Source organism: Capricornis sumatraensis, chromosome 5, assembly GCF_032405125.1.
Source record: "Capricornis sumatraensis isolate serow.1 chromosome 5, serow.2, whole genome shotgun sequence".
Classification (NCBI taxonomy): Eukaryota; Metazoa; Chordata; class Mammalia; order Artiodactyla; family Bovidae; genus Capricornis; species Capricornis sumatraensis.
In genome coordinates, this window is record NC_091073.1 from 71,993,211 (window position 1) to 72,011,079 (window position 17,869).

Consider the following 17,869-nt stretch of genomic DNA (forward strand, 5'->3'; position numbering starts at 1 on the left):
TCTGAGGTAAACTAGCTTGGACAGGAAGGGAGACCCGGATCTCTAGTGCTTGCTGATTTCCTTGGTGTAAGCTGTCCCACCATGGCTGATTTCAGGGTACCAACATGATGTCTCTGAATGTGAAGTAGATCAGCAATATGCTCATTAATCCAATCTCCTGAGCCAGTGGAAAAGAACTTCAGCGCACCACTGCTGGAGCCAACCCGCACTGCTGCTTGCAGGAAGCCAGATTTTGGCAAGTTGGCTGGCCCTTGTTTCCATGTTACCCAGCAGACAGTGAGTCAGGATCTAAGTCCTCACACCACTCCTGGCAGAGAGCATTTGCTGCTCTAACCTCTGCTCTCTCCTCCACTCTCAGTCTCTCCTCCAAAAGAAAACTACAAACTGTATGTAGCTCATAAAGTTAGATATTGAGGAAGGTAATTAATGAACTGGATTGTGCTTTTTATTCCCTTGTGGATATCAAGTATAAAAACTGGACATGAAGGAAGTAAAAATTTAATTACTTTTTAACTGCATCAAATCCTGTGTTATAAAGTGTGTTCTTAAAAGGCAAAAAAGACAGTGGCTTTTTGCCATTCTGCTAAGGCAAGTAAGGTCTTGCTTGCTTGACATTTCTTTGTGGAGAGAAAAGGGTGTTTGGCATTGCATGTGGTGAAAGGGGGTGGAGGGAAAGAATGGGATGGATCTTGATGTTGGCAGGCTTAAGGGATACAGTTTGCTCTAGACAGGTAAGCATATTGACAAAGGTTTGATTTCTTATTTAAGTTGCTTCCTTACTTTAATTGGGACCTTCTTTCCCATGGAAGGAAGGATTTATAGCATGGAAATAAAAGAAGCCTGGAAGAGAAATATATCCCTTCCTAAAGAAAATATTGTGATCTATCTTTCTGAAAAAGTATAGTAATAAAGTTTACAGTTCTTAGTAACTTCTAATCTTTCTCTGCTCTTAAAAGGAAAACATACTCCTTTGACGATTAAAATTCAGATAATGACACTCTGGCTGAGTGCTTATTATTTGCCTATATGCTACGTGGTACGAGTTTAATATGCATCTGTGGACTGAGTGCCATGGGATATTTTATATGCACTGTTTCTCTGAATTCTCACAGAAAGGTTACTTTTCTTATGGTGACTAACCATTCCAGATTTCAGCATTAGCACTAAAGGTTCTATGCTCCTAATAACTTCTCAGTCCTGGGTAAACCGAGACAACTGGTTGCCTTAATTCCTATCTCCATTTTACAGATGGGAAAATAGGGATAATTAAGTCATTGTGCCCAAGTCACAGAACTAGGCTCCAACCTAGATCTGCTGACTCATGATTCCATGACCTTAAGTTTTTATTGTTGTTTTTAATAGTGGCATTGGTTTGGCACATGCTATTAATGTGTCATAATGAAAAGTGGAAATCCTAAATTATGATTTTGTTTCAATTGATTAAGTTAGGTGGTGCACCTGGAAAGCACCTTGGAACTGTAAGGTAGCACCAAAGTTATGTATTGACTACTCTAGAAATGATGCCGCTGCTGTGGCTACATTTAGGTCAGCAAAATTCGTCTATGGGGTCGCACAGAGTCGGACACGACTAAAGCGACTTAGCAGCAGCAAAGCACCTTTTTGCCTCCATAATCATTTGCTATAGTAGAACTTACAGTGATAAATGTGAAGGAGTCTTCCCAGAGTGTTGTGGGAGCAACACTGAGCCTTGATCTTGGCTTTTTTTCTTTTATTGAAAGTGATTTGCCTCACTCTTTTGTTATGAGATGGCCGCTAGCAAGCTTTGGCTTATTTTTTATTCTTATTCCCAAGTACCTTTTCTTTTTAGTATACATTTTATTTGAATGCCCATTTATTTAATTTATACTCAGGGTTCATGTCTGAAAGTGAAAAGGTAAGCATTTGTAAATGTGGAATGGAATAAAAATAATAAAAGAACTTTAATGTAAGTCAGAAACAAACAAGATGATCTTGAGTGTCTCCATGAATCTGTAGTAGAAAACAAGAACTAGAAATCTGTCCTCTTTAAAATAAATAAATAAATAAAAAAATTTTTGAAAATAATAATTCTCTGTATAACTTGAGCTTAATCCTTAATTTTAAGGTATTTACTAGAATAAATTCCTTTAAAGTGAAAAAAAATGATGAACTGCTGATGAGAAATGGCAGAAGGACTTTGTGGCTGTAGATGAAATCTTAAATTTTGATTTTTGGAATCGAGTGGGAGAAGGTAGGTAAGACTTAAATCAAGATACCCAAGCTCCAGCCTGACACTGTCACTCACAAGCTGTATGGCCTGAAGTCAGGCACCAAAACCTCCTCTGTGAATCGGAGGAGAGGGAAACTAATCTGGATGAACGCTCAGATTCTCGCGCTCTACTACATGAAGTGGTAAGGGTGAGGTTAGCCACTTGCCTCATGGTGATGTCAGGAAGATGTGTTCTAAAGCCAGGGTTGGCCAACTCTGCCTCTCTGCCTGTGGCACACAAGCCAAATGGCACCCCACTCCAGTACTCTTGCCTGGAGAATCCCAGGGACGGGGGAGCCTGGTGGGCTGCAGTCCATGGGGTCGCTAAGAGTTGGACACGACTGAGCGACTTCACTTTCACTTTTCACTTTCATGCATTGGAGAAGGAAATGGCAACCCACTCCAGTGTTCTTGCCTGGAGAATCCCAGGGACGGGGGAGCCTGGTGGGCTGCCGTCTATGGGGTCGCACAGAGTCGGACACGACTGAAGTGACTTAGCAGCAGCAGCAGCAGCAATGTTTGAAAAAAAAGAATATGATTTTTGTTTCACATAACAGTTGTATGAAGTTCTAATTTCAGTGTCCAGTTTTATTGGCACACAGCCACAGTCATCCAAAAAAAAAAAAAAGAAATCTGTCCTCTTTCACCTGCCTCCTGACCTGCTTTGGCCGTGTGCCTCTTGGTTAATAACCAAGCTCCATGTTTCAGAAGCCTGGAATGGGAAGGATGTTCATGTGTTGGGGAGCAGGGAGAGAGTTTTCCACTTAACTTTATTCCTGATTAATCACTAATTTTTCAGGTTCAACCCCAACGTCCCTCTTCTCTCGCCTTCTTACCATCTCTGCTTCACATCATTTCTCACCTGAACAGCTAGTCTCCTAACTTGCCTCCTTGCCCCAGTATCATTTCCTTCATACCAGCCCCCTCAGTGGCTATGAAGTCATCTTCCTTTAATGCAGATCTGAGCATATCACTATTCTGCTTAAAACTCTCAAGGATATACCCAGAATAGGCAACAAAAACATAGAAACAAAAAGTAGGTTAGTGATTGTCAGAAACTGGCAGGAAGACAGGAATGGAAAGTGATTGCTAATGGGTACAGGTTTCCTTTGCAGTGATGAAAATATTCTGCAACTGGATAGTGGTGATGGTTGCTCAACATTGTGAATATATTAAACGTTACTGAATTGTTCATAGTAAAATGGTTAGAGTGATAATTTTATGTTATGTGTATTTTAACACACACACACAAATCCTGTATGAAAAGGTCGGTGGATCCCAGCAGCATGTCATATGGGGTTTACCTGTTCAGCTGCTCCTTCTGCTTTCCTTCTAATTCCTCATAAGCGGAACTCCTTTCAGATTCTTGCATGTGCAATGCAGTTTCATGCCCCACTGGTTCTGAACGCAGTTTCCTGTCTTTACTGCATCTCTTTCCCCCTCCCCACTCACCATTGTCTGTCCAGTGATCTGCTCCTCCTTGACCCCCCTTGAAGTCTCCCATGACACATCTGTGTCAACACACCCATTGTGAATTTCCCCTTATATTTCATCTCAAAAGGCACAGTTGAGAAATCTTTATTGCCCGGTCCATGTTTCTAGTTCCATGGAGAATCATATTCTTTTCTAAAACATAAAGTGGAATGAAGCTTTAAAGTGTTTTGTATAACCCTTTTAAAATTCATGACCTCTGGAACACATGAGTTTAGCAGTTTCAGTTCTAATGTGAAAGTACCCAAAATATCCAGTTTCTGGTGATGAGACCATTTCTATCCAGGGAGCCTCAAGATTAGTCTGGTCACATTTAAATATATAATCATGGCCCTGTCACATACACACCTCTAAAAACTCTGGAGTGGTTTGTGTCCTTGATTTGTGAGTGGTGAGTGGCGTGGCTATTACAACAGAGTGGTTTATTTTTTCAGCACTCATAAATTCATTTTTGAGGTTAACTTCAGGAAAATGCTATATGGGAATCTGCTAGAGAACATACTTTGAGAATTTTGTGGCATGTGAAAAAGACTTTGTTCTTAAATGAGCTTTTCTTTCCAATCTTAATGACACCATTTATGATGTCATTTGGTCATTACGTATGGCAGCTCAGAATTGGATCAAGGATCAGGCAAGTCATTGAGAATAAGAACTGTAACACCTAACCCCTGTCACTGTCATCTCTTCTTCGCTACTTGATTATCATGGATGTAGAAGGGTGTGTGTGTGTGTGTGTGTAGAAGGGTGTATGTGTGTCTGTGTGTGTGTGTATAAACACCAGGAGAGCAGATGATTAGAAAAAAATACACTAAGGTGAGGTCATTAGTAGATGTTACACAATTTTTTCTTTGTGATTTCCCTTGATGTAAAAACAGAACAACCTGCCACAAAATAGGAAGTTCTTTTAAATAGAGGTCCTCAAAGAGTAGTCTTTGGACCAACAGCACCAGAACTACTGTGCAATTGTTAGAAGTGCAAATTCTTAGTCCCTGGCTGGGACCTTCAGAACTGGGAGGTCTAAGGGTGAGAACCTAGCAATTTACTTTAACAAGCTTGGGTAATTTTATTCCCCTTTAGGTTTGAGAACGACTGTTTTAAACAACTCCCTTAAACCAAGATTTTTATGCTAATGTAGGAACACGATGTTCTACGTTAGTTATGTTGGTTACATGAATTTTGATCTTACATTTTGAATAGAGATAATTATTGGAAGAATAATTACAACAACTAATAATTCTCAAGAACCATCCCAGGCCAGGCACTGTGCTGTGTTCCATGGATATCATTCCTTTAATTCCTTATACAACTATCTCAGGACATAATATTTCATTCCCTGTTGTACCGTTAAGAAAACTGAAACACAGAGATGTTAAGTTGCTTGCCCAAGGTCATATAGTTTGCGGTGCCTCTGGTCAAGCTCCTGTCCTCTGACTCCCAAGCCCAGGGCATGAAGCACTGTGCTAGCCCTCCATTAGCAGTAGCCCTGGTCAGGGAGGGAGGCAGGATGACCTTTAGCTCCTGAGTATTCAGTTTCTTACTGTTCTGGACGATTGCTGCCAAACTCATTTCCAGCTGAAGCAGCTGGGTTTTGTCATAAACACGACTTCGTTATGTCCTCAGCTGAGCTGCAGTTGCATGAAAATCGCTCATCTGATTCCTGCCAAGGCTGGAGGACTGGATGGGAAGCCACAGGAGAATTCTAGCCCGGGGTCTTGGGGGCAGCAGAAGTCTTTCTCCAGGGTCACGTGCTTGGGCTCCTGTCACAGATGTGTTCACTTTCGGTCTGTGACAAAGAAGGGAACATGCTGGGTTTCCAAATGCGAGCTGGAACACAAATGTAGATGGGCACTGCTGTCATAGCAGCAAGGCACAGCTGACTGCTGGTGAAGGGTAGCATGAAGCAGTTGTCTCCAAAGGCCAATGAGGGGTAAGTCCATCTCATAGTCCTTGCTGCTGCTGCTGCTGCTGCTAAGTCGCTTCAGTCATGTCGGACTCTGTGCAACCCCATAGACGGCAGCCCACCACGCTCCCCGGTCCCTGGGATTCTCCAGGCAAGAACACTGGAGTGGGTGCCATTTCCTTCTCCCTCATAGTCCTTAACTATCTCAAAAGTATGTGGAGAGATGGGTGAAACATTCTGTGACCAAGCCGTAAATTTCCCTTCACAGTAAGAAATTATTGTGAAAGTACTGGAATTTGATTTAAAACACTAGTGTTTACATCAGAAGCCAGGGTTCTAGCTACTTCCCCCACTTAACAATTGTATGACCTGGTTGTTGTTGAGTCACTCACTAAGTCATGTCCGACTCTGCAACTTCATGGACTGTGGCCCGCCAGGCTCCTCTGTCCATGGGATTCTCCGGGCAAAAATACCAGAGTGGGTTGCCATTTCCTTCTCCAGGGGATCTTCCCGACCCAGGGATCAACTGGCATCTCCTGCATTGCAGGCAGATTCTTTACTGAGCCACTAGGGAAGCCACTGGAGAATCCCACTGTATGTCAATTTTACACAAAATTTGGGAGGAGTATACTGACATCCCCATCTTACTCTGAAATGTGTCAAAAAGATAAGGTGGATTAATAGATGGGCAGTGAGATGCAGCTGTAAGAAAACAAGTAAAGTGTTAATGAGAGTATCTAAATGGTGTGTATATGAAATTCTTTCAAATCTGCTATATGTTTGAAAATGTTTTATAATAAAATCTTAGAAAAATAGAATTCTAATTTTTTGCTGCTCAAAAAAATTTTAGGCCTTTTAAAATTTCAGGTGTCAAGTTCTTTTTTGTTGTTGTTTTAATTTTTTTGAGACTCAAAATATCTCCTTTATTACTGGAAAAGACTAAGGTAGAAGGTGTAATTAAGGTAAAAGGTGTAGCTTAGTGTGAAGGCCAATGGACCAGCTTACTGAACGGTAGAATTAGGTACATTTCTCTACCTAGTTGCAACCAGAGCTGGTCTAGGGTAGGTCTCCCAACCTCAGGCCCCTAACAAGGTAAGAGTTACAGCATAGCATGGAGAAGCAGACAGCTCCCACCTAAAAAAAGACAAAGAAAAAATTTCCAGTTTCATACACATGAAAGATGGATGCAATTTGGTGTAAAATCAAATAACTACACAATTTGAAAACTTTCTTACCTTAAGATAGCTATTATTAATGCTATCAAAAGCAGACAAGCAGCATATCCAAAAGCATGGACCGATACACTATGTTCTTTATTTCATGTAAGCTTTAAGAACATTTTAATCCAAATTAAAGGTTTCCATGTATTTAGAATATCCAGTTTTCTAAATTTCAGTTTTTCTTCTGTTTTTCTTCTTTAAGGTAATTGTTCGAGGTGGAGGCCACATTTTGCCCTATGACCAGCCTCTGCGATCTTTTGACATGATTAATCGATTCATTTTTGGAAGAGGATGGGATCCTTATTGATGGATAAGCTGCTTTCCTAAAGGAGACCATCATGGCTTTTAATCTTTGAAAAGAAAATTTTTAAGACATAAAATGTTATATAAATAACAAAATGATCCTTTTAAAACTGCAAAATGTTCCTCATCAATAAAAATTATCCTTAAAACAAATGAGGCTCTGTTTTGGGGGAGAGATGGTTCATTACAAAATTAACTGTAAGAAAATGTTGTGCATGAGTGAGAATTACATCGCTTATCTTAACGGGTACAAAGAATGGATTCTGAGACACCAATTCAGATAGAAATGGATAAATAAATGGTATGTTGGGGCCTTGAATAAGAACTTTAACTTCCTTCTCTAATGATGTGAAAAGTGCAATAAATGAATAGAGTTGTAACTATCTTGTTCTGTAAATAACAGAAAAGTTTATCATACCATGTATCTGAAGGTGTTGCATAAATATTAGATAAGGACATCTGAATTATCATTCCAAATGAATAGATGAACTTATAATAGTGGTGAGAAAGGGACTTCAGAATGTAGAAAGTCTTAGCAAGAAAGGTGGCTTGCAATTCTTTGAATTAAAAATCTTATATGTAAAAGAAATAATGTATCTGTATCTACTTATTGATGATAAGCAGAGAATCTTATTCAGAGAACATACTAAATCTTTGCCTATTCTTTCTTTGTTCTCTTTTTTTTTTTTAGTTCATAGGTTTATTTTAAGTATGCACATTTATCAAACAGCCTGCAGGCCATATTAATTATGAGCTGTTTTTACCTTGAGTTTTAAATTCTGTACTTCTTTAGCCAAATAAGGAATAACCTAACTTTGTATAATTGTTGGAATATTAAAAAAAAATGAGATCCTCTTGCATCAAAATACATTTATAAATATGCATACGTTAGTAACTTTCCAACTAAAATACCACATATCGGCACATCTTTCCTATTTATGCATTTATACATCACATGATCACATCTCTAATTCCACAGCACATTTGCCTTTTTCCACATCATTTCCCCCTCATATTACCCATCTATGAATTGGCTCACTGGGGAACTTAAATTTTAAAAAGTCAAAGCCTATTCTCGCTGCAAATATTTTATTGAGTTCTTTTAATATCTCATTTCATTCAGGATTGAGATTTTCCTTTTTTAAATATACATGTTGTTCATTGTGCCCATATACTATAAGACCTCAAATGGAACATTCTCATCAAAAGCAAATTTTTATTATTGCAGAGAATAATTTGGAGGAAGTGTGTACAAAGTTTTGCATATAGTGCCACCAGCAAGTTAAAATTGTTGCATTTGGTCCCAATAACATGTGATGGAAAGGGCAACAACTGGGTATGAGAGACCTAGAATCTCGTTCCAGGTGTATCACACATGCAATGGATGTTTTTGGATAAGTTACCTCACTATACTACCCTCTCAAAGTCTCAAAGAAAGTAGCCAGAAGAGATTTCTGAGGTTCCTTCCAGCTCAGGTATCATTGTCAAAGTGACTATTTCACCAAGGAAGCCTCATTATTAGTGGCTTCTATATTTGCATCACTTACTAATTAAAATTGATCTGTAATCCTCAAATCAATACTTGCTCACTTTGTGGTCATGCATGAGTATGTGCAGAGTGATGAAAAATTTGAGTTACCCAATCGGCACATTCTCAGCAGAGGGCAAATGAGGCAACATTGCCTTCTTGTTTCAGCTCTCCTAATGTAAACACATGTCCTTTTGGCAGTCTGTTCAGTGCCACATTTTCTGCATCTTTGTGCTTTTTTGTTGGTGATTTTGCTGTTTAAAAGGGCTCCCATGCATAGTGCTGAAGTGCCGTCTAGTGTTCTTGAGCACAAGAAGGCTATGATGTGCCTTATGGAGAAAAGTGTGAGTTAGATTTTGTTTAGGCATGTGTTGTATGCTGTTGGCCATGAATTTAATATTATTGCAGCAACAATATATGTTAAATAAGTTTTCTTTAACACACATAAAACAAGGTTACCTAATGTTTGGTTGAGCCAAATGCTGTGATCAGAATCTATTAAGAAACAAATCCTGCATTTCCCTGGAAGAGGTGTTTCAGAACTAATTCAGTGTTTAGGGAGACATTATAGAAAATACCTATAGTGAACAGAGAGAATGGACTGTTTTTATGGAACACTTAAGAGTAGGGATCAACACAAAATCATTGCTTAATAAATGGAAGTGGCCAGACATTGTCATTTTGACCATCTACCTGCCTCAGGCACTGGGACTGGGCCAGTGGGGACTGCTGAGGACAACTTGCCAGACCTTCCCAGAACAACCCTAGTGAAGTCCCTTGAGGAGACACTGCTGTGGAGACTGAGTCTGGGAGGTATTTTCATTAAAAGAAGGAAGGGAGGACTTCCCTGGTGGTCCAGGGGTTAGGAATCCATGCTTCCATTGCAGCAGGTATAGGTTCCATCTTTAGGTCAGGAACTAAGATCCCACATGCCATGTGGTGTGGCAAAAAAGAAAGAAGGAAGAGAGGGATAGTTCACAGAGTAAAGAACAAAATAAAGCTTTTTTGAATTTAATAGGAGAGTCCTTTGTGGAGAGAATCTCCAAGTGGGGTACACATCCTCCATGGGATACATCAGTTCATTAAGGTGCCCTCCCTTAGTCCAGACAAGAGGCAGGCAGAGGGTCTCACATGGCTGCGGTTACTGCAAGCAGACAACTTACAGAGAGAGAGGGAGTTGCGGTGAGGACAGGTGAGGCGTCTTCTCATGCTTCTGGGTCCAGCGCACCGCCAGTGATTGCCTGCAGGATGTTAACCATGCCAAAGTTCACATGCCTGTGGGTGTTATCAATGTGGTTCATTTCATAAAAACAAAGTCTTCAGCTAGGAGGAACTTTATAACTCTTCACCACGCGATGGGGAGTGGCCACGTACTCACAAGCTGTCTCAGGGCAGTGTATTTAAAGAAACTGTAGAACTGAGCATGGGTCTGGCATTCTTTCTTTCTTTCACAAAAAGACAAGGGTTGCAGATGAGCAAGTGGCTATTGTTAACATGTCATCTAAGTGAAAGTCGCTCAGTCATGTCCAACTGTTTGCGACCCCAAGGACTACACAGTCCATGAAATTCTCCAGGCCAGAACACTGGAGTGGGTAGCCTTTCCCTTCTCCAGGGGATCTTCTCAACCCAGGAATTGAACCCAGGTCTCCTGAATTGCAGGCAGATTCTTTACCAACTGACCTATCAGGGAAGCCCCAATATGTCATCTAGCACATTTTTTTTAAGTAAAGTACTAATAGTACGCCCTAAGTAGAAGTGATACTTTAACATTTAGTGAGAAAGTAATTTCTTTCCAAAAGAAATTTAATCTATGGCAAAAGCATTTTGAAAACAGATGTTTGGAAATGTTCCCATTTACTCTGTGTGTATTACCAAAAAAAAAAAAAAGAAAAACCAAACCCTTAACTCAGGAAAAATTTCAACAAATGTCTTTACATAAAAGATGGTATTGAAAAATGCATGTTGGGAGTTAATAAAGCTTATCTAATGAGGTATTATTTCCTTTTGGATCTACATCTCTGTAATGTGTCTTTTTCAGCTCTGATGGACTTTGAAACCAAGTATCAAAATATACTGAACATATAACCAGACAGTTGAATGTTATCTCACAAAAGGATCACCCAAAATTTTCAGATATGACAAAGCATATTCAACACATTGATCCTATTAAAAATACTAATAGTAATATTTTAGAAAGCACAAATATTTTGTACTAATCAAATAAAAATTTAAAAATTGTGTTCAAATTTTCATCCTTATTTTATTTTCTATTTTAATATTTCATAATATGTTACTAGTAATTAGTGAATTAATATTTCATAATATAAATGTTACTAGTGACATGGTTATACTTTATAAATGAGTGAATAATTACATATTTTTTGTGTGCCTTAGGAAATTTTTTAATGATAGGGGAGACAAAGCATAAAGGTTTGGAGAACACTGAGAGGACAGAAAAAGTCTAAATTTAGCAGTGGCCTTAAACTATGCACCGATTTTATTAAGTTAAATTATGTTTCATTTACAAGAAAGGGAGAAAGAAGGGGGAAAGGAAGAAAGGGAAATAAACAAATAAAGATGAGAGGGAGGGAAAGAGATACACACACAGAAGTTTTTAAAGGAATAGAGAGCACCTTTGGCTTCCCTGGTGTCAAGAAGAGACCGTCTTGGCTCAGTGTCGTCAAGAACCCACCTGCCAATGCAGGAGATGCGGGTTCAATCCCTGGGTCATAAAGATCCCCTGGAGAAGGAAATGGCTACCCACTTCAGTATTCTTGCCTGGGAAGTCCCATGGACAGAGGAACCTGGCAGGCTACAGTCCATGGGGTCACAGAGTCGGACATGACTTAGTGACTAAACAACACAACGGGAAAGATAAATAAGAAACCAATACCAGTAAGCAAGGGAGGACTACATGTTGCTGGGCATGGGTGGGAGGGAGACAATTTTCTAAAGTATATTTTGATTTTTATACCATTTTGTGCTTATGTTACTTAGTCGCTCAGTCGTGTCCAACTCTTTGCAACCCCATGAACTGTAGCCTATCAGACACCTCCATCCATGGGATTTTCCAGGCAAGAGTGCTGGAGTGGATTGCCATCTCCTTCTCCAGGGGATCTTCCCGACCCAGGAATCGAACCCAGGTCTCCCGCATTGCAGGCAGACGCTTTACCTTCTGAGCCACCAGGACTTAGATGTTACTTATGTAAATATTAAAAATCTGGTCCCAGGAATCTCAGAGAAATAACTTCTTTCTGTGTTAGCAGAACCCAGAGGATAGGCCCTGTGGACTAAACCTGCTCAGCAGAAGGCCAGAGGGACTGTTGGGGTTCCCTGGGCAGCCTGACAGTAGAGAGGAAATGGTGCCAAAAATTCAAGAAAAGGAGGGGGGCTCAAGGAGGTAAAAAAGGGAGACTCTGGCCACATGTTGGCTGAGATCAGAGAAATTTAGAAGTCTGCAGAATCTTTAACTAGAAGCAATGTTAGCCCTGCCCTCCCCACTCCCACTACACAGAAAGTATGGGAGGTTTGCTTAGTGCTATAGTTGCATTGTGCTGGTGGGCTGGGGTGGGAAGTGAGTTGATTTGATCTTTGAGTTACAAATATCAACAGGCAGAAAAGCACTTCTGTTGAAAAGGAATCTATTGGGAGGCCCACAAGTAAGTCTGGAAGGCCTAGCCTCAACCTCTGACATTGTTACCACATGGTGAAATAGGCATTCCCTGGAGGTTCACTTCAGCTGTAGATACCCAATTCTTCGAAATCAGAAGTAACAATAACAGCTACCCTTTTTAAGCCTCTAACATGTACTGGATGTTCACCAAGACATCACCAGGTAGATGGTTTTCCCATTTCACAGAGGAGGTCATGGAACTTCATTGTTACAAAGAGACTTGCCTGAGTTCCTACAGCCAATGGCAGAGCCAGTCCAGATTCAAACTCAAATGTCTCTCCTTAAACTCCATCCTCTCTCCATGAAGAAGGCACCCTGCCTCTTGATCCTGAAGTTGTTTCTCATCTGATAACATCAACGGGTAAGTATCAGGTGAGCCCACTAGGGGTTAGGGTGTATACCAGCATTAAAAATGTGCTTCATTTTAAACATTACATATACCAGTTATTGGAAACTAGATGCTGTATCTGCTCCACCCAAGAGGAACTACTTTAAATTTGAATCCTGCTTCTCTGGAAAGTATTAAGAGCTTTCATATGATTACTTATTTGTGTGAAGTTCTTCGGCCATCTTTTCTCATGCTACACAAACATGGCAGATAAGGCCAGAAACCAAAGACAGACCCTGAGACAGACTGCTTGACTTGAGTCTTGATTTGTTTTGGAAAGTTTCTGGCATTCCCTTTCTTTCTTCTTGTGAACTTGGAAAAGACCCCTCCTCTTACTGCTGATGATACATGGGCCACGGCTGTGTCGATCTTTATGCCATGTAAGCTGCCGGTTCTAAGCTCAGAAACCATTTCATTCTTCATGCTGAACCCTTTCAGGGTCACTCTTGTCCATGGGACTAGCTGCAAAGATGAGTGATAGGGGCCCATTCAACTCCATCATCACATAGGAAGTTTGTATCCTGGGATGAAATACAGCTACCAGGACAGATGTGTTTACTTTTCTTGCATACGGTAATGGTGATTGCTATTATAATTTAGGAGATTTAAAAAACATCCAGAAAACAAACCTGAGAGTGATTGATTCCGCTGCCCCTAAGACAAGGAGTCAGGAATTGAAAGCAGTCCGCTGTGATTTATATCCTCTCAACCCCAAGGAAAGACATCTGTTCAATCATTTTACAGGGATTTTTGGCAACTTCAGGAGTGTGACGTGGGCTGTCTACATTCTCCTGGGACTCTGCAGTTGAGTAGAAGAGGCCAGGCCTCTGGTTGCTGTTCAAACTGATTGATTTAACAGGAAAATTCATTGCATCCAGCCAGATCTTCTGGGTCAATGTTACTCTTTTTCTTAAATCTTTAATTTGAAAACTGTTCATTGTAAAAGTTAAGTAAAAAACATCCCTTCCCCAACCCCACACTGTACCAGTAGTGACCACTGATAACGCATCCCAGGCTAAGGGAGGGTGGGCTACCTTGAATCAGTATCACCAAGACTGCGCCCAATGGGGGAAGACAACTACCTCCCCATTTCAAGAAAAACAAAACAAGATGTTGTTACTAGAAGAAAGGAAGCTTGAACACCAGGCAGTCAAGAGCCAAAAAATGCCTGCCATGTATAGAAGTCAAAGCTCAACAGAAACAGTAAAGCAAGCCTCAACATTCTGACATGCAGTAGGAATGTGTTGCTTCAGTCATGTCTGATTCTTTGCAACTCTATGGACCATAGCCTGCCAGGCTCCTCTGTCCATGGGATTCTTCAGGCAAGTGCAGTAGGAATACACATTGGTAGTTTTCCTAATTTCCCAATGAATATTTATAATCAAAACTCACATGTACCTTGTAATTTTTGCTGATACTTAATTTTTTTCTTACATGAATCCAACGGGAGAAAAGCAAGTGGCCGACAGAACTGAAGAGCGGGAGAGGGAAGTATTGTGTGAAAAGTGAAAGTTGCTCAGTTGTGTCTGACTCTGCAACCCCGTGGACTACACAGTGCATGGAATTCTCCAGGTCAGAATACTGCAGTGGGTAGCCTTTCCCTTCTCCAGGGGATCTTCCCAACGCAGGGATCGAACCCAGGTTAGAACCCAGGTTTCCCATGTTGCAGGTGGATTCTTTACCAGCTGAGCCACAGGGGAAGCTGAAGAATACTGGAGTGGGTAGCCTATCCCTTCTCCAGCAGATCTTCCTGACCCAGTGTGAAGAGAACTGGAAAATCCAGCTACTCATCTCCACACAATGAACAGAAGTTCACCAGGATCCCTAACCCCATTACAGCTGCTATCGTGGTTGCACTAAGATGCATCATACTACACCTCTGGTGATAGGACCTCTTCTGGTGACAAAGATACAGAGACAGTTTTGGCCCACTCCCCTGCCCCTGAGACCCTGTAAATGGGGGAGAGGAGCATGGGAAAGGTGGGTGACCACTGCACAATTAAGCACAGTCCCAGACTGCTAAGTACTTTGGTAGAGGAAGGTACAAAGCCCTCTGAGAGCAGAGAACAGGAAGCGATGAACAGGGAAGGGGATTTTTCCAAACTGAGGGACAGGAGGAAGGCTGGAGGTCCAGAAGTCAAGAATAGCGCTGACCTGGCTTAAAGCGTGAGTGTAAGTGTGCTGGGGAAATGTGGGACTCTGAGCACTCCCTGCCTTCTCTCCTCTTGTTTTCACTCTCTCACTTCTGTTAGTTCAATTATTTTGTTGCAAAATCTGAATTCTCAAAGGATTGTTCTAATCTTCTGTAATGGAAATAGTAGAAGTGCTGATTCCTGTATTCAGCTGATTTGAGTAAACCCCTAAGAACCTGGTTTTCGTTTTTCCACCTTGTCTAAAGTGAGGGAAAGATCTAGAAGGTTGTCTCCCTGTAAGTCCATCCATCAAGTGGCTCTGGTGACAGATGAAATAACATTTCTTTATTAGAATCCCCACATGCTATTCAGTAACATATTGGGACAGGCTGTCTTATACCAATTTCCCATCTACTCTGGGAAGAGAAACATCCTGTAAGGTCATCTTGAGATGGTCCCACAGTGTGACTCACTAGAGGGAAATGCCAAAAGCTTTGGGGCAAAAATAAACAAAAGTGAAAAAATATGTCCATTCGACTAAAAAAAAAAAAACACAGCCGGGAGTGGTGCTGCACTGGCAAATTGAAGCTGATCTTGGGCAGGGGGGAGGGTATAGTGAAGAGGGATTTTGTTTAGTAAATTAGATATTGGGTAGTTTGTTGAGGGCTCAATTTCACCAGCATATACTTTTCTGGGTAGGGCTGTGAAGGACAGAGGGAAAGGAATCTCTAGTAAGACATGGCTCCCTCAAAAGAGCTCCTTCTGCCCCTGAAAAATCTTAACATCCATTAGCCTAGAGCCTAAGTTCTACGAGTCTTTCAGAGTTCTAGTTCTAATGTCTTCAAGAGTTGCAGTTTCTTCTGCATTGAGAAATGCAATTCTCTTTTGGCCTCTTAAGTAAATAAATCAAACTCTATGTAGCTTTGCTTCTACATCGTATTCTTCCCTTGTTGGGTGTCAGAGAGTTAAAAAGATGTACCAGCCCGGGGAGCATGTAATTTTCAACTCCAACTCCAAATTCTCTGGGATTTTCAACTCTTTAGGGAAACTTTTTCTGGTCCCTGGGCTTGAATAGACAGTCACAAATTTAATTTAACAATACAAGGACAAGAAAATTTCAATAAGCTGGAGATATGATAAACTGGAATTGGGTGGTTTAAAAACACTAGGGTCAATAATTCCCAAGGACTTTGTCTTTTGATGAAGACAATATTGATAAGATTAAGAATGCATACAGATTCCTATTATTATTTCTTACTTCTTCAGTTCAGTTCAGTTCAGTCGCTCACTCGTGTCTGACTCTTTGAGACCCCATGAACCATAGCACGCCAGGCCTCCCTGTTCATCACCAACTCCCGGAGTCCACCCAAACTCATGTCCATTGAGTCGGTGATGCCATCTAACCATCTCATCCTCTGTCATCCCCTTCTCCTCCTGCCCTCAATCTTTCCCAGCATCAGGGTCTTTTAAGTGAGTCAGCTCTTTGCATCAAGTGGCCAAAGTATTTGAGTTTCAGCTTCAACATCAGTCCTTCCAATGAACACCCAGGACTGATCTCCTTCAGAATGGACTGGCTGGATCTCCTTGCAGTCCAAGGGACTCTCAAGAGTCTTCTCCAACACCACAGTTCAGAAGCATCAATTCTTTAGCGCTCAGCTTTCTTCACAGTCCAAATCTTACATCCATACATGACCACTGGAAAAACCATAGCCTTGACTAGACAGACCTTTGTTGCAAAGTAATGTCTCTGCTTTTGAATATGCTGTCTAGGTTGGTCATAACTTCCCTTCCAAGGAGTAAGCATCTTTTAATTTCATGGCTGCAATCACCAACTGCAGTGATTTTGGAGCCCCCAAAAATAAAGTCTGACACTGTTTCCACTGTTTCCCCATCTATTTCCCATGAAGTGATGGGACCGGATGCCATGATCTTCGTTTTCTGAATGTTAAGCTTTAAGCAAACTTTTTCACTCTCCTCTTTCACTTTCATCAAGAGGCTTTTTAGTTCCTCTTCACTTTCTGCCATAAGGGGGGTGTCATCTGCATATCTGAGGTTACTGATATTTCTCCTGGCAATCTTGATTCCAGCTTGTGCTTCTTCCAGCCCAGCGTTTCTCAGGATGTACTCTGCATATAAGTTAAATAAGCAGGGTGACAATATACAGCCTTGACGTACTCCTTTTCCTATTTGGAACCAGTCTGTTGTTCCATGTCCAGTTCTGTTGCTTCCTGACCTGCATATAGGTTTCTCAAGAGGCAGGACAGGTAGTCTGGTATTCCCATTTCTTTCAGAATTTTCCATAGTTTATTGTGATCCACACAGTCAAAGGCTTTGGCATAGTCAATAAAGCAGAAATAGATGTTTTTCTGGAACTCTCTTGCGTTTTCCATGACCCAGCAGATGTTGGCAATTTGATCTCTGGTTCGTCTGCCTTTTCTAAAACCAGCTTGAACATCTGGAAGTTCACAGTTCACGTATTGCTGCAGCCTGGCTTGGAGAATTTTAAGCATTACTTTCCTAGTATGTGAGATGAGTGCAAATGTGCAGTAGTTTGAGCATTCTTTGGCATTTTCTTTCTTTGAGATTGGAATGAAAACTGACCTTTTCCAGTCCTGTGGCCACTGCTGAGTGTTCCAAATTTGCTGGCATATTGAGTGCAGCACTTTCACAGCATCATCTTTCAGGATTTGAAATAGCTCAACTGGAATTCCATCACCTCCACTAGCTTTCTTCGTAGTCATGCTTCCTATGGGCCTCTTGACTTCACAGTCCAGGATGTCTGGCTCTAGGTGAGTGATCAGAGCATCGTGATCATCTGGTCGTGAAGATCTTTTTTGTACAGTTCTTCTCTGTATTCTTGCCACCTCTTCTTTATATCTTCTGCTTCTGTTAGGTCCCTACCATTTCTGTCCTTTATTGAGCCCATCTTTGCATGAAATGTTCCCTTGGTATCTCTAATTTTCTTGAAGAGATCTCTATTCTTTTC

At 41.0% G+C, this 17,869-nt stretch overlaps 1 protein-coding gene across 1 annotated transcript in view; it reads left to right on the forward strand.

Annotated features, from left to right (window-relative positions):
• CPVL (carboxypeptidase vitellogenic like) overlaps positions 1-7,166 on the forward strand; it is a 105,879-nt gene extending 98,713 nt beyond the window's left edge. The window contains 1 exon segment of the mRNA XM_068973091.1: positions 7,062-7,166. Within this exon segment, the coding sequence (XP_068829192.1) occupies positions 7,062-7,166 (105 nt within the window).
• Positions 7,167-17,869: the final 10,703 nt, after the last annotated feature.